General features: G+C 37.1%; 1 protein-coding gene across 1 annotated transcript; it reads right to left on the minus strand.

Annotated features, from left to right (window-relative positions):
• Positions 1-9,552: 9,552 nt before the first annotated feature.
• Positions 9,553-12,865, minus strand: LOC102222939 (amphoterin-induced protein 1-like). Its single transcript, XM_005799878.2, has 2 exons — positions 12,653-12,865; positions 9,553-11,925 (listed from the first exon to the last, which is right to left on the minus strand). Exon 2 carries the CDS (start codon positions 11,860-11,862, stop codon positions 10,516-10,518), a length of 1,347 nt encoding a protein of 448 aa, XP_005799935.1. The 5' UTR covers positions 11,863-11,925; positions 12,653-12,865; the 3' UTR covers positions 9,553-10,515.
• Between the last annotated feature and the right edge of the window lie 10,970 nt (positions 12,866-23,835).

A 23,835-nucleotide genomic window follows, 5' to 3' on the forward strand; every position in this document is an offset into this window, starting at 1 on the left:
ACAATGCACCACCTCATGCTGCAAGGAATACCATTGTGTCACTGGCTGCAATGGGCATAAAAGAGGAGAAACTCATAGTGTGGTCACCATCCTCCTCTGACCTCAACCCTATTGAGAACCTTTGGAGTTTCCTCAAGCAGAAGATCTGAGGGTGGAATCCAGTTCATATCAAACCAGCAGCTCTGGGAAGATTTTCTGACATCCTGCAAGGAAATTCAAGCAGAAACTTTCCACAAACTCACAAGTTCAATGGATCAAGAATTGTGCAGGTGATATCAAAGAAGGTCCTATGTTAACATGTAACTGGGTCTGTAAAGATGTTTTTGATTGAAGTAGCTTTTGATTTTAGTACATGTGACCACTTAATGCTGCACATTCAAAGAATGACCGTTTGCAGTTCTTTATAATCCATAAAATATTTAGAAAATCTGCTGTGCATAATAATTTGGAACAGTGCATTTTGAGTTTTTTATTTTTGAAAAAAATACTGTTCTGATGGGGAGCTTTGTTCAGTAAAATTTGATTTATACTGTAATAGTTCATGACTTGAAAATTATACTGACCATCATTTGCATTGACCATTTAAGAAAATCTGAGAAAATATCACTTGCATAATATTTTGAAACACGGCGTAGTGGTTTTAGGAACCTCATAGGAAAAAAGAATATTGCAGCGAGCAGAAAATAGAGTGGAATAAAATAATATAAATATCCTTTATTGCAGGATGAAGGATAGTTCAGCAAATACTCGCACGCAAAGATCATAAAATAAATAAAAGATTAAAAAATCAAAATACTGAGGTAATAAAAAAAAATAGTGCACTCTTTTCCAGAAGAATTTGCAACTAAACAAGTTAATAAATAAAAATATTTAGGCCTGTTTCAGCATTAAAATGACAATTGGTGACAATAGAAAGTGTCCAACACCAGAGACGTTATTCAGAATGAGCAAAGCTGTATAGATACCAGCATGGATGTAAAACGAAAGCAGTTTAATGTTTCGCCTTTCCTCTCAAACCGGTGAAACGGTGTAATCCTGATACGCCTCTGCTGCATGTCTAGGCAGCAGAGCTCCAAAGTTACGTTATCGACTTGTTACGTTATCGACTTGTTACGTTATCGACTGCCAGCCCTTTCAATCTGATAACGTGTTTAACGAGTCTTTTCTCCATAACAAGGATTATGAAATTACCCGTATATTACAGGCAATCATTCTTGGTAGGTAAGCAGGTCATTTATTGTTAGTTTATTTAAATGTTTTTGATGTAGGTTTCTGAACTTGCAGATACCTTCACAAATGGCACATTAAATCAAACTACAGGAAAAATGTTTTGAAACAAAAGTCTTACGGTGAAGCACAGTAAAATTAATCTTGGTTTCAGATTATCCATCAGCATCAGTAAAGTGTTTAGAATTTAAAAAAAAAAAGAAACGAGTTATTTCTGGCCTCTAAATGGCATACTGCAGGTACAATTTTGGAGCTTTAAATGTTAAATCTTGAACGACAAGAACTGCTAACTCGGTTTGTCAAAGGTGAACGAGTCGCAGTTTTTTATGGATAACCAGACGCTGCATTGAGAAAGCGGCTCACCGAGTGACGGACTTACTGACATGTCGCTGCTGCAGATCCTTAAAGATTTCAGATGAAAAATCCCTGTTTCATGGAACAAACAAGAGCATCAGAATAAGACAATAAGGCGAAGGAGTTTGCTTTTAGTGTTTTATAATGCTAACTGTCTTTCTCTGCACTGAGCTGGGTGTGATTGAGATGTCTTACACGAATACAGCTTATTCAATATATGTTTTTAGCATGATCATTTGTAGACTTTTTAAACTTTAATTTTTAGGAAAACAAAATGTTTTTTTTTAAGCTGCACTTGTGGGATTTGGAAAGTATGAATGTCTGGTCACTCAAACAAACCCTCTCAAAACTGGCTGGTTGGAACTAGTTAGAACATCAACTAAGCGTTTTAATCTTTTTCGTTTTATGTTTAAAACTCTGCTCAGGTTGTTGTCATTTTTGTCCAGAGTCGCTAAGGAAGGACATGAGACTTCGGTGACGAAGGCAGCAGAGATCTGGTCCAGAGTCTGTGGTTTATGGAGGACTAAACCTGCCATATTCAGAAATAAAAAAGGGCTCGACGTGAACATGCTGTCACGTGAAGTTTGTGACTCATTCTTCCTTAAACTTACTTTCAATAGAAATCTTTTAATATCAAACCAATCAAGAATCCCATAGCTTTCTTGCTGTGATCAGAAAAATATGGAGGACTTAACCTGACAAAATCAAGAATAAATGCAGAAATAAATGGCTGAATTGGATTATTACTATGCTGATAAAAGGACGAAAAAACAAATTTATTTTTCATAAAATAGATTTTACTGTTTTAATTTCTAGCTGTAGCAATGTACCTCAGTGCTAGTATAGCCTGGGTAATTTTGATTATTTTTTATTAATTTTTCTGTTCATTCACCATCATTTCATTCTGTTCATTTCTATTTGTTTTCCTTAAATTTTCCTTATCGTTATGTGATTAGTTTTGCAATGGATTTTATACATTTGACTCTCACTTATTATAATTACTGCGTTCCTTGAGTTCAGTATTTATTTCTGTGTTTATTCTTCATAACTTGATCATTACTAGTCAAGTTATTCCTCTACTTCTCAGTTTAAAGCCTGCAGTTGTTTACTTTTCAGTTACTAATTAAACATTTTTGTTTTTACTTGGCATAAACGTTGATGACGCTTTGTTTCGTCTGTCTCTGCCCTCATCTGCTGAATGTCTGTAAACTGATTAACCTTTCTCTCTGTGACCTCCCTTTTAGAGACTCCAGCTAAGTGGAAGTTAAACTCCTTAATTAAATTTCTGAGTGTTTTAGATCACCTCTTGACATGATGGCTAGAAAGAAAGAAAAAGCATCTCCACCACCCATGAGAACTATTCAATTTTCACACTGCTGCAGTGTGCGGACTTCCACAAGCAGCCACAACGAACTGCACTGGTGAGTACAACGTAAAACATTGCACTGTTTACTTATCTACATGAATTGTATTTACCTTTTAGTGTGCAAAATTTATAACTTGTGCTTGAATAAAGGCGTTTTTGTTGGAAAACACTTGCTGATATTCTTGTCTGATTTATTGAAAATGTAAGATTACCTGCGGCTTTCATAGTTAAAGCAGGTGGTTTGCTTTTTTAAAATAAAGTAGTAGATGTGTTGTTTTACTCTAATGCCTCAGATGTGCAGGACTTTGAAAAAACTCTTTAACATTTTCACATTTTGTCACATTACAACCATAAACGTCCAAATGTTTCATAGAGATTGAGAAGTCGAAGGAAAATCATGCTCTGGTTTTAGAAATGTTTTGTTTGATTTATTTTTATTCAGTCCTCCTGAATATTATGGCGTTTCTTTCAATCAGTTTTGTGCATCTAGAAACTGAAACTCCACCCCAGTCTCAATTATTTCTGCTTCTCTTAACAGTTTTTATTCCAGAATTACACTTTATTTACCTCAAATGCTAATAAATTACACGTGTATTTGGGAGCTAAAACGTGTTACTCAGATCAATATGTGTCACTAGAAGCGAAAAGTTTCACTACTTACTTCACCACAAGTTAGTTACTACAAACATCTCTGTACCCACGTCTACAATGGGAGAACAAAAATTAGATCTCATATAGGTGAAGTCCAACATTACTAAAGTCTTATTTTGCTATTGAGATTCCCTTCTTTTTCCTTCCAGTTTTACTTCCTTTCACTTAAAGCGCCATCCAAAAAATTTGTTGAGGTTTGTGCACTCATAATCTGCCAGAGGAACAAGATATTTCCCCATATTATGTTATATAACTGCCCTGCGACAGACTGGCGACCTGCCCAGGGTGACCCCGCCTCTCGCCCGGAACTTTAGCTGGAGATAGACACCAGCACCTCCCGACCCCACTAGGGACAAGTGTGTAAGAAAATGGATGGATGGATGTTATATAACTTATAATAACTATACCATAAGTTATAAGATGGAAAAAAAAATGTCTTGTTCCACTTCTAGCTTGTACTTTTTCATTAATATTAGGAACTAATGGGCATTCCAAATCCGAACAGAGTGACGGGTCTGTCTGGACCCCAAGCGGATAAATTTACAAAAATAGATCATTTTCACGGAGTACTTCTTACAGCAACAGACAGCTTAGGTGCAGAGCAAGCAGAGACAATGCTGTTTATTTGTTTTGTGAAGATCATGACTCGTTTTATTTGAACACTAATTAATTTTTTTTTATAGGTTGGTACCTCTTTAAGCAGAAAAAAGAGAAATATTTACTTGCTCTATTTGTACCTTTTCCCCTAAAAGAGACACTTATAATTTATCACTTTCAAAAGGTGTTAAGGTTTTTTTTACTTGAAGTTCTGTTTGCAGTTTTAAGATGTATTTTATTCTAAGGTTTCTGTCTTGATCTGAAAGGCCTTACATTTATTTGTTCGGGACTACTTTTATATGTAGTAAAATAGCTAGGTGTTTACTATAAAGTGCAAAGTGAAAATGTGAATACACCGATAGGAAAGACAATAAAAGACAGAACTAAGACTTTCTTTCTGACCTTTTACTAGGAGGAAAGTTTGGTAACTGGACCTCTGAGTTTTAATTGACTTAAAACAAACCCCTATATTGTGCTGAAAAATTACTTTTAAGTAGTTTTTGTTTTTTTGGTCTAATTTCAAATGTACTAAGATATTTGCATTAGAAACTAGACCAAAAATAACTGGTAAAATTTCGTGTTTTTTCAGTGGCTGTAATGGAACAAAAATGTTAAAAAGTTCAAGAGCGTTCACATTTTTATAAGCCATAAAGTATCTAATGTGGTGTTATTTTTCCTACTCATCTACAAAAGAAAAAATCAACAGTCATGTGATTGATTAGGTTAGCTAAGATATTCAGACAACAGGGTTTTTTTGTGGCCACTAGGTGGCAGAAGAGGCACTGAGCTGCATTTTGATGCACTGCACAGTCACTTCATCATTCATGTGAATCTCCAGGGAGGAGCCCGAGGAGAAGATGAGTCACCTCACTCTGAATCCAGTCCTTAAAACACAACCATTCACTGTCAACAGGCGCCGTCTTACACTGATGCCATCTGGGATTGTTTTTTTTTTAAGGCAGCTGCATTTGTTCTCATAATAATCTTTGATTTCATTTCTAAAAATTCATTCATCTCTTTTCAACCCAAGGTTAAACACCTATAAATATTTATATTAGTTTGCAATATATTTACTGCATACTTTATTTATAATTGTACTGTTCACCTACACAGCTGGCTGATTTTTACATGCATTAAACAGTAACATGAGGAACATCCTGGTTGTTGACCACATCAATCATTCATCCACCAGAGCAGCAGGAGATGTTTTATGCTGTCCTATCTGTCTAAATGACAACTGTAGTGAAAAATGAGCTTATATTTAGGTTCTTCACAAATCTGCAGCAGTGTTAGAAGACCCAACATTGTTAAATTTGAGTATGAAAAGAAGCATTTATATAATGTCAGACATTAGGGACTCAAATCACTATTCTGTCGAGCTGTAAGAGAAACAGAGGCTTGCACAGTGCGATCTTATGATCAACAATCCAAATAAGGGTAAAAACCCAGCAGAAATGAATTGTTGCCAGAAGCTACTACGTTTCAAGGGGCAACAAATACGACACCCGGTTTCCGTTCTAGTAATCTGTGTGGTCTCGTATTTCAGCCTGGAGTGAGCAAGACTGTCTTTACTGTAATACAGAAACATGAGGCCAGCACACTGAAGGAGGCCTGACCGTGACGGTCAAAACAAGATCTACAATATGAAACAAATGCAGCATCTCTGGTTTATCTTCTTTTGTCTGAAATATCAAACTGAAATGTTAAGAAGTAATCGTCAATAAACAGAAGTGTTCAGTACTAGTAATGATGCTAGTACAATGTGGTAGCTTGAATATAGCAACTATTAATTGTAAAATCTGTTTTCTACAACTTGCAAATAAATAAAAAGCAGAGTATAATCTGACTCAGACTCACTGAAGCGTTTCATTGTCAAGTGTCTTATTATCATTAAAGAGGTATTTCCAAAATTACCTGAATTAGCCTAAACTAGTAGCTAATTAGCATAGCTTGAAGGCTAACTGACACCAGCTTAGCTTGGTTGTCACATCTTTCTCTTTAATCGACTCAGTTTATCACACAGAAAAACAACTCTAAAAAAGGAGTGGTTTTGCAGTAAATAAATAAGTTAAGCTAATATGACAGGGCAGCCATTACTGTTAGGTTTCTTTGCTAGCTGGGCTAACCAACTGCTGCCAGCGCTATCATTAGCTAACAGTTTTAAGACATTTTCTCTCTGTGTTCAGTTGAGGATAAAATGGGATTTTTGTTTATATCCAATCAAGCTCCTCTTGGATTAGTTACTGAGATTATGTAAAACATGCAACTAATAATGTTTTGAGAACTATTATTAAAGCAATCAAACAAAAGAAACAGGTATAGCCTTATGCATTTTGGTATTGAAGTTAATAAAAAGCAGGTGAGAAGTGTCATGCAAGACTCAACAAGATTAGATGCTAATTACTGTGGAAGTGAAATAGTTATGTGAAAAAAGTTAGTCATTACCTGTTCATTAGGAAAAAACAGAGGTATTATGTGTTTTTAGATATACAAATCCTGCTTAGTTGGAAAAGGGATGCACTTTTGGAGGAAAGTAAATCATTGGAGGAAATGTTTGGACATAGGCAATGTAAGAACTTTTTTTTTTTTTTTTTTTATGTTTTAGAACCGATGTAGGAATTTATTGAACACTTCTTCATAGAAGGGCTGTTAGTCCTGGCTTCTGTCAGCATACTGCAACATCCAGGCACACAGAATAAATGATTAAAGGATAAATTTAAGAAGAACAGCAAATTCAAGGCATCTAAATTTACCAGACTTCACTCCACTTCAGCATCCATGGGATGGGCAGAAAAGCCCAATGCATGAAAGCACCCTGCAACTTTCACAGCTTAAAGGATCTGCAGCTCATGGCTTGGTGCCACAGACTGCAGCAGACCTTCAGAGGTCTAGTGACGTTAGGCTGATGGACCAGGAAAAGCAGGAAAAAAGAAAAACCTAAAGCTTTTTTTTCTTAAAGCAGGTGGTATGGTTCCTATGGTTCGTCTGCGCAGACTACAGTATTGATACAAATGATTAAAATTATTTAAATTTAAGTAATGAATTTAACTTTTGAGATCACAAATGTGTTTTGAAAACATACAAATTTTTCCGACAATTAACATGTTTTAGGAACTTAAACTCCATAAGTTCATGTTGGTAAATCTGATGTAAATGTATCAAGTATTAATAAAAGCATCATAGTGAGTTTTGTTTTATTTTTATTTGATTGACAGTTAAAGTATGTTATTCGAAGTAAAATATCTTGAATATTTCTACGAATTTACCATCTCCAATCATCATTTAAAGCAGTGATTTTCTTTACCAATCATTAATAATTTGATGTGATTATTGTCAATGTAACTGTCTAAAATCCTTAATATTTTGAAAAATGAGCAAGTTTTGTATTCAGCTTTTAGCTGTGTCACTGAGCCACGAGGTGTGTGTGTGTTGGCAGCTGGCTAGATGCTATTTCTGACAGTGTTTATGAGAGTCCTGGCTGACTGGATTGGATTATTTGCTCAGGGCTGGCCACTAATGGCCAAAAGCATTCAGTGGCTGGAACTCACTTTCAGTTGTTTTTCCCCTGAAGGCCTTCAGGGAGCAATGAACTATCATGGATGTAAGAGTTACATTTGTGTTGTCCAGCCAGAAAATCACACTGAAATAAATCTAACTACACTGAGATGGAAAGAAGTTATGCTTCGAGTAATCTGCTCATATTTCTCAGAGTAATGGGTGGAAATGTTTCCTTGGATGAATACTTTGCTTACATTTCATGTAAATTTGGTCATATTATTTAAGTTTTTTTTATATTTTTTTACTTTCTAAAACAATTTCTGTCTGTTGCTGCATTTTTTTTTTAGTATTCACAGCTGGATCAAATGATGCCTCTTAATCGCAGAAACAGTAGTTGTGTTTCCATGACGACCATAAGCAAAATTTTGTTGAACCCCCCCCACATTTTCGCAATTGCGGTGTTTCCATTAAGCAACAAATGTAAATAAAATCACGTGAATAAGTCTGATCATGTGATAAGTTATCAAAAAAATATGCCCTGTCATGATCCTTCTACCACTTCCTGTCGTCTCCTCCGTCCTTCCCGCCAGTAGTAACGTCCGGTTGCTGATCACGTGACTCGTGTGACGTGGGACAAACGTGTTTTCGTTGCAAGTTTAGCAAAAATGAAATAAAACACCTTCAAAAATACGGAAAGAAAATCTAATCTAATGTAATCAAGATCAATTTTAAAGAACATATAAAATAAACTGAGTAAAGCTTAAATTCAGCAAATTTTGACAGAAAAATCCGTTTTTTGTTAATTATTTCTGCGTGCCCTCTTAGTTAATCATAGTTCTCCTTTTGTTTTAAATGAGACAAGTTATCAACTGCAATGAATTACAGCCATCTTTAATAAAACATAAAATAAGCACAGTGGTGATAGTAATGCTTCTGTTACACAAGTCAGTTCACTGAAACTTAAAAAATATGTTAAATATGTGCTTCACAAAAGCAAAGGCCACTCTTAGTGGAAAAAGACACATTGATATTTAAAATTTAATCACAATTGTTTCTTATGCAATTAGTCAAATTGCATAAGAAACACCATACATTGTGAAGAATAAAACAAATCAACAAGAATGCAGCATAATGCATCAAATCTGAACTGCTAATGCTGATAATTAAGCTTTGCCTGTTTTGCATAATATGAGCATCTCAGTTTTCAGCACTGAGAGCTGCACAGGATGAGATCTCTCTTTTCTTTGCTGCCATTGGATGCCATTTGTTCTCATGCGGTTTGTCAATCAGTGGCTTGTGTTTCTCAGTCTTTGTGGTTCTAAAAGCATTTCAAGCACTTCCATTACAAGTGCAAACAGTAACTCAGATGCTCATGTTCTTAAGTGCACAGCAAGTATACTGATTTTATGAGAGATTTCAGGCGTTTATAAAGGATTTTTATTAAAGCTGCATACAGTGTCATCCGCACTTCTTGGCAAATATGTGTAAATAACGTTAAAATAAAATCGGCTTTGCCACACTTCACTCTAAAGGTTTCAGGTCTGGATTCTGTGTCTGGTGAATGGTTACTGTGTTGATCTGGTCACATGTTTTTGGGTCATTGTCTTTCTGAAAGAATCATTAACAGCTAAATTGAAGTTTTCTGACCGAAGCCAGCAGTCCTGATATTTCAAAGTGACGATGCCTTTGTTCCTCCTCACACATCCTGGTTTTTTTCTTGACATTTCTCTTCTCTAACCCATTAGCATATGGTCTAGTTTCTAGTACAAACATTTTGGCACTTGAAATAAGACAAAACTAACTAACAAATAACTTTTCAACAAGGTGTAGGAGCTTGTTTAAAGTAAATAATTACCAGTTAAGTGAAATAATCAGCAAGTGTAACAAGACAGTAGAACTGAAACAATTAATTGGATTCATTGTGAGTAGTTGATGATCACAATAATTATCAACTAATTTAGTAATCATCAACTAATTAATCATTAACTGGAGGATACAGACTCAACATAGGCCATTTTGTTGGCCTATGTTGAATAACTCAGTCAGAGCAGTAATAAAGCTAAAACTTTGCAAAAATATATACATTTTGCATTTAAGATAAGAGCAATAATATAATAATAATAATAAAACTTTATTAGTTCTACTTACAACTCCTCAGGTGGGATAGCTTTAGCTATTTACTTAAAATTAATCTAATTATTTGATTTATTATGTCTTTTAAAGTGTAATATTGTATGAAAAGTATTAAATGAAAATCAGCAGACTGGGCTCGGTTTTTTAGTCGCATTAATCAATTAATTAATCTATCATTATCATAATAATGCTGATCACGTGACTCGTGTGACGTGGAAAAAACGTGTTTTCATAGCAATTTTTGCGAAATAAACCAATTCTCAAACTACAACACCTTCAAAAATACTGAAAGAAAATCTAATCTAATGTAATCAAGATAATCGATTATAATCGATCGCTAAAATAATTGTTAGCCGTAGTTCTACAAGACATTTTCCAATTTTAAATGTGGAGAAAATGTTTTCTATCGCTGGCAGGTAATTTCACTTATAACTATTACTTTTTCATCAATATTAACATCAATATTAAGTAACTATTGACTAAAATCAGGCTCCTATGTCTTGCTGAAAAGTTACTTTTGCTTTAGTTTTGTCTTGTTTCAAGTGTTCTAAGATATTTTCTCAATAAACTGGACCAGAAATACTTCTTTGGTGTTTCTGCAGTGCTCTGATTTTGTTTTTCCCACCACAGGAACATCGGAGCTGGCAGATGCCGCCTCAGGTCTCTCTGTCTCTGTTCCTCGTTGTCTGCTAGTAGTCCTCTCCTATTGGATTCAGTCTTCCGTTCTTGCTTCCCTGCAAGTCCCCGTGCCTGAAGGGGAATCCTGCGGCCTCCGCTCCCCGTTCTCCGTGGGCCAGAGGGAGGCTCATAGTGGAGGAGTGGAGGCTCTCCCCGGTGTCGTCCTTCTCCGTGTTCCCACCTGAGCAAAAACTGCAGCAGTGGGGCGTGACGTAGAGGTAGACCAGGATCAAAACTATACTGACCACACATGCTCCCAGGGTGGTGTACGCTGTTTTTAGATCTTCCAACCCGCCCCTCTTAGTGGAGTTAAACACCACCACAGTAATGTGGAGTGTGTCACTGAGGGAATCGTTGGTGGCGTAGCAGGTGTAAACCCCGGAGTCTTCCACCTTCAGCGGCCCGATGTTGAGGAAATTACCGTTTAAGACGGTGGTGTTGTTTGCTGATATGTTTCCAGGCAGCACCCATCTCTTCGCCATGTACTTTTGTCTGGTGTCGCAGTCGAGAACCATGGTTTCCTCCAAGTAGCCTTCTTTCTTCAGAATCTTGACTTCACTGCAGTTCAGCTTCAGGATTTTTTCATTCTGTTTACCTGGCATGTTACATTTGTGGCTGTCTGCAAAGTCAGACACAGAGCTTAGCTCCCTGAGGTGCCAGTAGGCCACCAGGTCATGCAGCTCACAGCTGCATGTAAGCGTGTTGTTGTGGAAGTAGACACCGTTCTTGAGCCAGGCGCGCATGGCCTGAAGCTCCTTCACTGGAAGAACTTTGATCCTATTAGAGGAAACATCCAGCAGTTTGAAAGGAGAGTCCTCCTTGCTCCGTTCCTTCAGCACCTCCAGAGGGAAGCGTGAGATCAGATTGTGGCTCAAGTAGAGCTTCTGCAGAGCGACCATGCTGTGGAAGGCAGAGCGGTCGATTTGAGATATGCAGTTGTTGAACAGCAGAAGTATCTCGAGTTTTTCCAGCGGCTCAAAGATGATCTCGTCCAAGAGAGCCAGGCGATTGCTGGAGAGGTCCAGGTAACGTAGACTTGTCGTGTGCACGAAGGCCTCAGAGGAGAGGAAGGTGAGGTTGTTGTTGTTCAGCAGTAACGTCTGCAGCTGGTTGAGATTAGTCGACGTCCATGTAGCACGGAGTTGAGTGATGGAGTTGAAACTGAGGTCCAGAACTGCTGTATGCTGAGGAAGGTCGAACGTGGCGTTGGTTAGACTAACATTAGAGCAGCTGATGATGTCACTAGCACACACACAAAGCTTTTGGTGGTTCTGAGGCTTTCTTTTTAGCAGCCTATTAGCTCTAACCACAGGAAACACTAGAAGCAGAAATAGAATGAAGCATCTTTTTGACATCATGTTGAGATTCTTTCTGCAAGATCCAGATTACGGTGTCCCAGGGTCCAGAGCAGATTCTGGAGGCTGTAAAGACACAAAACAAACAACATGTATTACAGTAGCTAAGTTCAAATTGTTGCACTGGGATATAAAGTGATGAACCAACTCAAACTTGAGAATAATTCTGGAGCAGAAGAAAAGTGCTGGAGAATTATGGTCTTCAAATATATTTTAGAATTGATGCTCTGACAAAGCTCTTTCTGAATAATGTCAAATTTACTCATTAATGTGCAGAAGCACACTAATTGACTGGATGTTTTGACAAACAGAGGACAAATTTAGAATGAAAACATCTGAAATGCGGATCAATTTGGAAGAAATTGAAGGAGTCCCGGAGCTTCATCTCAACATTATTCAATACAGAAACACGGTTTGGAAAAACGTAAAACACTAATAGAAAAAACATTGAAGTTTATGATGATTGCAACATGAAAAGTGTAAATAGTTTTTCAAGGCATTTTTTGTGAAAGATTCTACCAAAACAAAGGAAGAGATGCCACTTCACTCTGAGTTATTGTGAAGCTGGATACAAAGTGGTGCAGTGGTGGAGAGACAACAAAAAAGTTGTGTGTAGTCTGCAAAAATCTAATCACCAATACACAAACAATGATTAAAATGACAAGTTTATCATTGTGTCAAATAAAAAAAATAAGATTATGACATGCAGTTTACTCCAGCTCACTATCCTTTCAGTTTTCCCTGCAGAGCGATAAACATTTGTCCCGTAGGACGGGGTGCCGTCCTCCTTTACCTTCAGCCAGTGTGATCAGGAGTCTGTGCTACAGGACGGTCTCATCCTCTTCCTCTCCAGCAGTGAGCAGCGGGGATCAGCGGTCTCATCTGTCAGTCCGGCACAACAGAGAAGAGCGGGGTTTACCGAGCACACCAGACCTCCAGACCTCCTAGGGGAGAAATGCAGCCTGCTGCTATCCGATCCGAGGGGCGTGAACAGCAAGGGAGGGGCCGAGGCTCCTCTCTCCTCCGCTCCTCTCCAATGTCTCAGTCACGTCACTTACAGGCTAAAATGACATTTATCAGACGAGTGTTGTAGAAAGGAACAGGGTAAAAAAATTTTCCACTTGTGCATGAGAAAATCTGCTTAGATGCAGCACCATGAACTGATAGTCACAACATATCAGAGCATTTTTATGGGTGGCAGTGAGTTTTTATGACATGAACTAAAACGACCACAAAAATCAAGTAAAAGCTGTGTCCCTTAGGCAAAACCTTACACTTATGTCCAGTTCCTTAAAATTAATCACCAAGGATTATTACATTCTTTTGAATTTGTAATTAAATTGTTTGATTTTATCGTTTAAAATCTAAGACATTTTTTTATAGCTGTGCAGAAGGTCAGGACAAAGACGCTGTGCACAACCTGCAGCAGTCATTAAAACGAGACGTGAGGAGCAAGCAGAGCCTGATGAGATTTCAGCATCAGGAGCATGAACGTCATGTGCTTCATGAGTCTGATTAAATCTGGCACCGGTCAACGTGGGGTAGGAAACATGATCAGCTAAAGAAATAAAATAAAATAAATATAGGAAGCAAAGAAAAGATGCAGCAAAACGTGACAATTAATTTCACAAAAACTAGTGAAGCATCACTCCAGCTCTGGACTGATTTCCTTATTAAAAAAGTTAGAAATGGGATCATCTTAAAGGGACAGCATCAGTGTGTTTTCCAGGCACATAGTGCCATTTTATAGCACAATCAGGTAAATATGTTAATTTCAGTTTATACAAAAATGCCGCATGCATCAAATATGACTTAAAATAAATTTGAATTTAAATTGGGCTCCTGTTTCTTTAAGAACTCCTACACTTTATGACATGGATCCTCTATAAACCCTTTAATATCATTTTTACCAGTTGCACTAAGAAGTAGCTCATATGATGAGCTCAGAAGATATGCAGCTCTACCAGATGTTTGCTAATTGCTGCCGCTAGTCTGAAGGATTTTTTTTTTTTCCCCATTTTTTTTCTCAGAAGAGTTTTTGGGGCGCTAGTGGCTCGTATTTTTTTGTACAGTAGGCAGACAGGAAGGAGGGTGAGGAGAGGGGGGAAGACATGCGGCAAAGGTCGTCGGGACCGGGAGTCGAACCCACGACGTCCGCGTCGAGGACTAAGGCCTCCAAACGTGGGGTGTGCTAACCCCCTGCGCCACCACAGCACGCCCCGTCTGAAGGATTTTTAAATGTAAGATTTGATTTAAAAGCTTCTTCATCACAATAATGTCACTGCACATGTTGTCATCAAAAAGAAATGAGCGGGGGCGTGCCGTGGTGGCACGAGTCCTCGTCGCGGCCGTCTTGGGTTCGACTCCCGGACCCGACGATATTTGCCGCATGTCTTCCCCCCTCTCCTTCCCTGTTTCCTGTCAGCCTGCTGTCATATAAGGGACACTAGAGCCCACAAAAGACCCCCTGGAGGGGTAAAAAAAAAAGAAAAAAGAAAAAAAAAAGAGATGAGCGTGAAGTATTCTGAAAGGCTGTTGTGAGTTTGGACTTTATAAAACATTATGAACCAACACATGCAGCTGATAAGGGATCCCAAATCATCAATGACTATGGAAACTTCACACTGGACTTCAAGTGATTTACAAAATTAACTTTTGTGTCAGAAGAGACGTTAAAGCAACACCATGGTAAACGACGTTTCTGACATTATTTCCATCTGTGGTTTAGAAATGGCATCTATCTGGTCCATGCCACATTAATTCCCTGAGTGTTTTGAATTGTGATTTTTTTGTAATAAAGGAGACCAAAGCTAAATCACATAATCTGAATATTAACTATGTAAGTAATAGTAATAATAAAGGTTTATATGTATCGGAACAGTTCAGCTGATTCATGATGCATTATTTATTGATTTTTCAAGAAAAGTATTAAAATTAGTTTACATTTTTAAATGTACTCTTATCTTCTCTTTTTTATTCCTAGGAATAAGTAAAGTAATGAATTAAAATGAATGAGAATAAATTTATTATTGAGGGCTGCACAGTGGCGCAGTTGGTGGCACTGTTGCCTTGCAGCAACCTGGGTTCGATTCCCGGCCCGGGGTTTTTCTGCGTGGAGTTTGCATGTTCTCCCTGTGCATGGTGGGTTCTCTCCGGGTTCTCCGGCTTCCTCCCACAGTCCAAAAACATGACAGTTAGGTTAATTGGTCTCTCCCACAGAGACAGACAGGACAAACAACCATGCACACACACTCACGACCCCACTACGGACAAGGGTGTTAGAAAATGGATGGATGGATGGATGGATGGAATTAATAATTGAGGTTTTATACTTGTTGCTAATGGTTACACATTGTTATAAGGTGTGGGTTTTAGTAGAATGCTATATTTTATTTCTCAACCTCTTTTTCTGTTATTTTTTCCAAAGCATTGATAAAATATATCAAAAATCACCATCATACTATAGATTTTATAGACTTACATTTCTGTAATGAAAATTACTTTATTATTGTGTTAAATTATGTTTTGACATTTTTATAGCTGTTCCTATGACAAAATCATGAAAACTTTAAAAAGTAAGTAATTTTGAATTGAATTGCTGAAAGATATGTACTTATTGAAACAAATTAGCTTTATTATGAAAGCCTATTTTATTGAATTGAAATAACTGTGAGTACATGATGCAGGAGTTTTAAAAATAGTCAGTAAATAATATCACATACTGCTTGTCATAACCTGTAAACAAAGAGAAGAACGAAAGGCAGCAATGTTGTTTTTAAACCAGCAGGATCGTAATTGTTCCCGCAGCTTTTGACTCTTTCGAATGAGAGCGATGTTTTGCCATAACGCAGTCACGATCACAATGTGGTATTGTCTCCGGGGAGTTGTGATTTTTAGCTCAGCAGCTGTCACAACAGCCTTTTCACAGAGCTGCTGGTTTGATCTGCACTGAGCTTTGGAGGATCAGATAGAAAGGTTGATTTAGATGTTAGACTGATTTTTGTTTTTGCTGGGAATTATAAACAAGGAGCCGCCGGGGGCCACCGGCAGCAGGTAATACGGTAACATCCAGAGATGCCCAGTGCGCATTGGACCATTAGCTTAATGAGTTCACCCTGTTACTCTGCTGAGCAGATGTCTGCTGGACCAAGTCAGGAAAATTAATGGACGTGAATTAAACACTTTGATAAATTGAAGGTGATCCATATTGATTTTTGTTTTGATTATGCATTAAACCAGGGGTCTCAAACTCCAGGCCTCGAGGGCCGCTGTCCTGCAGTTTTTAGATGTGCCACAGGTACAAACCACTGGAATGAAATGGCTTAATTACCTCCTTCTTGTGTAGATCAGTTCTCCAGAGCTTTGCTAATGACTAATTATTCTATTCAGGTGTGGTGCAGCAGAGGCACATCTAAAAGTTGCAGGACAGCGGCCCTTGAGGACTGGAGTTTGACACCTGTGCATTAGACTGTTGGTTTATAACAATACAGCGAAGTAAAGCAACTGCATTAGATTATTTATAAATACAACCAAAAGCACTCCAGATGGGTAAAAATGTATGTAAATTATTGAAATAAATTTAATTAAGCTTACACTGTAAAAAGAAAAGAAGAAGAAAAAGAACGCTCTAATTTACGTATCTGTATTGATACAGATAAATTGCTTCTGGATGAATTGTTGCCACTTATTTATTAGATTTTAATACATTTAAAATTTAATACACACAAAGAAAATACATTCATTTATTTCCTTTTAACTCTTCCTCCAGTTTATTTTTAAAGTATATTTGGCTGTGAACACAAGACTTTGACCTCAGTCACACAAAATAAGCCTAGATTTTGCTGTAAATGTTTTATTTTCTTGGGATTTGGTTTGTTTGGTTCCGTGTAAATATGGATAAATACTGATTTATACGGTAAAATTCTTTCAACCACAGCTGCCGGTGTTTTACCGTAAATTGGAATTTACGGTGTAGTTAAAGTAGCGCTAATTCCCAATAAATATGATCTCAAGGTGCTTTAGAAAAAATAATGTAATTGGACTTCACCTGTACAGAAGATGACTGAGGAAGCAGAGATGCTCCAAGTCCTCATGTTTTTGTTGCATTCAGTTTAAAAATGTTTGACAAATTTACAAAGCTACTTGTAGGAGCTAAATATGTCCAAGTCTAAGTTTGAGCGTCTTTCTCTGAAAGAAGACAGAAAGGCAGATCAGCTGCTGAGCACATAGTGTCTTGTTGTTATGGCGTTTCCCCTACATTTAAATAATTAGGAAATATTTTTTCCTGTATTTATAAAAAGAAAATAGGATTCTGTTTTCAACTCGCTAATTGAAGTTTTTTTTACTGTTTGTGTTTTGACTTTGCGAAATAAACTGGGATGACAATTTTTATTTTTTTTTACATATCCATGTATTTAGTGCAGATTTCTTGATAACAAAGCAAGCAGGTGGTGCAAAACCGTTGCAAAAAAATGAAGGTGACCACACTGCTTTGTGAATTCCCTTCTCTCTGCAACAAAGACTTATAATTGTTCCGTAGTCACTTCATCCTACAGGACAATTACTGCAGAACAGCCTGCAGCTTAACACTTGCAGGCTGATGCATACATCTTTTGTGGTCAGATTGATGGGGTATTACCTTGAGAGGTTACCAGGGCAACAGTGAGACACAAAATACAGACAACCACACTCAGGCATGGAGAATTTATCTAACATGTTTTCGTCTTGTTTGTGCACAGATACAAGAAAACTCTAAACAGACTGAGATGAAAACCTGGAGCATTTTATAGATAGTCAGCAGTGCAAGCAACTGCAACAACATTCAGCCGACTGTCACATCATCCATCCATCCATCCATTTTCTGTTCACCCTTTGTCCCTAATGGGGTCGGGAGGGTTGCTGGTGCCTACCTCCAGCTACGTTCCGGGCGAGAGGCGGGGTTCACCCTGGACAGGTCGCCAGTCTGTCGCAGGGCAACACAGAGACAGACGGGACAAACAATCATCCACACACACATTCACAGGGAAAATTTAGAGACAAATTAACCTGACAGTCATGTTTTTGGACTGTGGGAGGAAGCCGGAGTACCCGGAGAGAACCCATGCATGCACAGGGAGAACAGAAAGACCCCGGGCTGGGAATCAAACCCAGGACCTTCTTGCTGCAAGGCAACAGTGCTACCAACTGCGTCACTGTGCAGCCTGTCACATCATGTTAACCCAAATAAACCCAAACCAAAACTTCTGTCATAAATCCTCTCTTTGACTTAAAAATGTTTTGATAAGACTCCAAATTAGTCTGTAATTTTTATCCAACACTTTGAACAAAAGTTATGAATGTTATATGCTATGACTCAAACATAATTACATGCTTGAGTCGCAAGGAAGCAGAAGTCAAATTCTTCATGCATGTACTTCATGAAACTTGAAATATAAGTGAGCATTCCTCTGATATTCTGCACCACACTGCTACATTGTAAGGTAAGGTTAGATCATTTTATCTGCTCAGCACATTTTCAGCAACAAGGCGCTTTCATGAATTAGAGGAAATACAAACAAAATAACAAAAGCAAAACAAAAAGTGATCCACAATTTGTAAACTAACAGGAGTTTCTCTGGCCAATTACTGTAAACTCTTATCACATTGATTCTACTGGACAGCCACTGCTGCACATTGTGCAATACAGTGGACACACTGCCACCATCTGGTCAAGCCTGTAAGTTCAACTGTATGAACTTACAGGCTGCTGCTGTTTCCAGTGTGATTCAGTCTGGTATAACATCAAAAAACCAAAATAAACCAAATCAAACAAAACAAAATAAACAAAAAAAACAACACCAACCCAAACCCAAGCAAAACAAGACAAACTCATGTTACATCAGATGTAAGGCATTCACCCAAAATCAAACTCAATACATTAATGACGTCAGTCCAAAGAAATATTACTTCATACTAAATATGAGTCATGTGACTTATTCTGTGACTTATTTTAAAGAAATTATGTTTTAATAATGCTTTATCCGGTAATAGTTTCGTGCTGAGGCTGATAGTTATGATTGATCCTTGCTGGTCTGTCTCTCTTTGACATGTTGGTCTTCAAACATGTAACATCTTTCAAGCAAGACATGAATATACCAAGTTTTTTACCAATTCTACAATATGTATGCAGTGTTGCTCTGTACTCTCCTAAAGTCATAATCTATTGGCTAATCACTATTACTAAAACGGTTCTGTTATATTTAAAAATACATTAATTCATTTAAATTCAGTGCTAATTCACAAACAGTTCCTATTTGTGTCCAATAATATAAAATTCAGCTTTATGCAAATTCCTTTTAGATCAGTCCAAGCTATTCTAATACAGTTAAATCTAAATATAAGGACCAGGGGTATTTTCTACAGGAAAGAAGAAAAGATCACACAATGTTAAGCACAAGCAGCGCCACTGATGCCTTCATTTCTATGGAAAAGAAAAAAAAAAAAGAGTACACAAAGTTAATTACTGTAACATTTATAATTGGATTTATTCAGGGAAGAGACACGGCTAAACACAGAAGCATTGGCCCAGCAGTACTTTCTATGGGAAAGAAAAAAACAGACAAGTTGTTGGTAACAATATTAATAGCATCATGTGGTAAAGAAATTCACTGAAGCACAGAAGGCATTACTTTCAAAAGTAAAAAAAACTTATAGAGTTAATGGTTCTGATAGATGTTAATGCATTCATCAAGTGAAGAAATTCAGCTAAGCAAAGAAACACAGAACCTGCAGTACTTTCCATGTGAAATAAGCACAAATATTAAATGTAATCAATTGCTACTTGTGACCTTGTTTAGAAAACAGACAAACACAGATCAGGTATTTTCTATGGGAAAGCAAAACAAAGAACACAAAGTTAATGGAGGCTTTTGCTCCAGCAATTTCTTTATCCAAGAAAGAGATTTGACTGAACACAGAAGCTCTGATCCAGGAATTGTGCTCAAAAGAAACAGTACTAATAGCTATTAATGGCTTTATTCAGGAAAAAAAACACCACTCAACATAGAAGCACTCAGGTAAGAGTTATTTCTATGGGAACACAGAAGGGTACAGAGATATGACAAAAAATAGACTCTAATGTACTTTGATTCCATGTTACTAGTTTGTGATGTTTTCAAATAAAATTAAAACTGAATGAGTTATGAAGGCAAAATGGTCAGGTTTTCGTTCAAAGACCAAAATTAACTAAATAATGGTTCAAAGTGAAGTCTTCACAGCCATATTACCCAGACAAATATGATATAAACTAGAAAGGTTCACCATTTATACCAGAAGCAACTCCTTCACCTGGTTCAGTTGTCTATGACTTATTTCTAGTTGTTTCCAAGGTACTGATAAAAAATCCTAACATATTTGGCTTTCTCTTAGAGAGAAAAATCCCTTTCTCTCTAAGAGTCTCCAAGGCAACATTCACCACTTTATCTCCTGAACCATCACTGTAACACATTTTTCTTACTTTTAGAAGTCGTCTGATAATGAGACATGAAAGATTCTTCTCAGGCATTTGTAAATATTCTCTCCTTCGCTGATGTTGGCGTTCGAGCAGCTTGACTGAGCAGCCTCTCTGTGCTTTTTGCTTTTATGTTATTAAACACAAAGCCGGTTAATGTTTGCCCTAATGTTTAGCACACCCCATACTGTAAGTGCGTTTGAATTGGAGCTGATTGTTTGCGTAGGAGGCAGAAATTATGTTTTGGTAAATGTAATGGCATGACTTAATTTCTGAGTGCTGCTGTTGTTTTGCATGTCCGTATCTGTGGGTAGTTATTATTGGCAGTGGAGGCTCTCTGGGGCTTTTGCAGCGTCCTTTTGCTATTTCTGAGTGCGAACGTTGGAGTCTATTTTCAAGGCTGCCATGGAAACCATTGTATTTGTGGTGGCAGTGATTGGTGCTGCCGGCCGAGCAAGACTGTGCTATTTTTGTCGCGAGTCAGCACCTGATACACACACACACTCTCACCCCTGCACACACACACACACACCACGCGCACACGCCCACAAACACACACGCACACACCCCAACCTGGATGCTGATGCTAACTTACAGTTTGACTCACACGATGCACTAAAATCACACTGCATTGCTACAGTGGGTTTTTTCTCTCAGACCTGGCGTTTTTGAGGCATTGTGTGTGTTTCTAATTTTTTCTTAGTGTTACGAGACACTTGATACATCTTCACCATGACAACAGTAGTAAGTGAGCGCTGCCTCGTTAACCTACACATGTTTTCTCATATTATGAAGTTTTGTAATTAAACCACCTGCAGGATTATGCACAATATGCTACTCTAATAGTGGAACTTGAAGGTTCTGAGAAACAATAATTTATACCAGAATTAAGGTAAAGCTGCAAAAAAGTCAGTGTAATTTTTTTAAGTGCTAAAAAATTACATACACTATCGGTCAAAAGTTCAAAATTTTTAACGTTTTTTATTGAAAATTATGCAGTTTAATGTCTCATTGTAAGAACAAGTACAAGTAAGCAATTGGCTTTAAAAAAAAGAAACAGCAGCACTGAGGCAAGATAAAAACGTACATTATAAATATAGCAGAAACATTTTAATGGAGTAAATTAAATGTGCAAATAACAGACTATGCAAACAGTTTACACTTCTGTGTATTTTCATGAATTTTAAGTGGAAATGCAGACAAGGTTGTCCTACTTTTAATTATTTTATTACATTATACTGTACAGAAAAATTTAAAAAGGTTTTAGTCGATTTTCATTATTTAAAATTCTCTGAATTTTTAAAGTTGATGTTAAATATCTCCATGTCTAAAAATGTTAAAAACACACAGAGGCTGTCATAGGGTTTTACGGCTTTGAACATCAAAATCAAAATGGCTGTCACCATGTTATGCAATTTTTGAACCAGTAAGAATAATTTAATTGTTTTCTCCCTTGATTAAAAGCTATAATATCGTGTTAAACAGATATGTTCAGATATTTTCAGATAAATGTTTTGAAACTGAATTCAATTTTAACATACAGTGATCTCAAGGCATGCTGTCAGATCTAAACTAATCTGTGTTTATGCAAATAGAAGACATTCAGAAAGAGCTCTGCTGGAGGTAGGGTAGGATACTGACTGCTCAACACCGCCCCACAGAATCCCTTTGTTCCAAATTGTTTCAAACAGACAAATATTTCCTTATGCAACTTGAAATCACCATATTCAGTCTATAAAAAATATTAGATCACATTCGCTGAAGGTACAACAAATTCAAATTTGGATTTTAACATTGAAAAAGGAGCAAGATGTGGTTTTAAAGAGATGCAAATGTTTTGTTTATTTCTGTGAGGGACCTTGTAAATGCAAATGTGTAACATCCAGGACTCAGGAGCTTCATGCCCGCTCCTTCTGTAGAGTAGCTTTATCCATAATAAGCCAGATTTCATTGTTCTCCACAGACAGGGCGATGAGATTAACAGTATGTGAAAAAGATCACTGTGGCAACAAGAGTCCCCGTTTGAGAACGGAGGAGGCTGAGGTCTGTCCTAATCAATGTTCCCCCGTCTCTGCAAACCTTTAGCACAAAGAAAGTTTAAACGTGTGAAATTAGTACAAACTGTTATTGATAAAGTGGTAAAATAATCTGAAATGAGAACGATAGGTGCTTGAAACTGTAAAATGCAGTTTTTTATAATTATAATGGAGGCAACGTGTTCAGACATGTCAGTTGTTCTCAGAGGTTGTAATCAAGGTCTTATAAGGTCTTCCTGTTAAGAGCATCACCACCACTAACAGCATTCAGTCTAGGTTTAGTAAAATCTGGAAGAGTCGGCCATGTCTGATTGGCTGATCTGAAAACCAGTCAAGAACAATTGGTTATTATTTGCTGAGATTTGCAGTATTTGTGAACAAACCGAGCACCAACACAAAGAAAAAATGTAATTAATTGAATCAAATACCAATTAAAAACTGATTGTGTTTAATTGGTATTTGTTCTGGTGTTTTTGCCAATGCCGTTGAGCAATTGTGTCTACGTTTGTGTTTTTTTTTTATGTTTTTCACCTGGCTAGAAGGAAAATTGCCTTATAGAAACAAAAATAAAGTAACATTGATACGGTTCCACTGTGAACACCTGCTTATCTTCACAGGACTATTGGTTCATCACAGGCACAACCATCAAACAACGAGAATTATTCTGTGAACTTTAACAAAGTTAAATTAATAAGATGCTAAAATATGCAATAGTCAACTCAACTTTCAAAGTATTCTCATTCTCAGTATGCAAAACAAAACTTTATATTTATGGTCATAGTTGAAATTTATGCAGTTATGGGAGCCCACTGGTTTATGTTTACTGTGTAAGAAAGATTCAAAATTACAAACTGAATTTTCTTTCATTTAATAGAGCCCTCTATTGAAGAGCTAGTGAACAATTAATGGGTGATTAATGTGGGAAAAAACTTAAATGGCTCTAACGGCAATTCACATTTTCCATTACATCAGAAAAAATTTTGAAAGAATATTAGTTTTTTCTGACTATCTATAGTTTTTACTGAATGTCTTACTTTTATGTATGAAATTGTATGAATGTTTGTTTTTCATGTAAAAAAACAACCATTTTTTTAGATAAAAAAAATGTTTCATGTAAAAAAAATTTGTGCGTTTTTTTTTACAGTACAACTTTCAGAAAAAAAGGAAATTTGGGAGAAATGGCAAATTATTTTTGATGTACTCTAAAGATCACATTTGCTAACATCTTCCAAGCTCCTCTGCAATACTTGACATAATCACAACAGAAACAACAACAAACAACCCCCCTCTTTCCACAGACAGACACTGGATATATTTTGATGGTTTCTGTTACTTTCACATTCGCTTCATATTTTTGTATGTAAAAATTGTGGACACTAGGACCCAGCAGCGGCAGCATCTCTGGTCCTGCTCCTCGCAGCCTCCTGCTCCATCTCTGCGGTCACTGTGTGT

This window comes from Xiphophorus maculatus, chromosome 20, assembly GCF_002775205.1.
Source record: "Xiphophorus maculatus strain JP 163 A chromosome 20, X_maculatus-5.0-male, whole genome shotgun sequence".
Taxonomy (NCBI): Eukaryota; Metazoa; Chordata; class Actinopteri; order Cyprinodontiformes; family Poeciliidae; genus Xiphophorus; species Xiphophorus maculatus.

Coding starts and splice junctions, on each gene's coding strand:
- LOC102222939 (XM_005799878.2), bottom strand. CDS start 11,862: ATGATGTCAAAAAGATGCTTCATTCTATTTCTGCTTCTAGTGTTTCCT.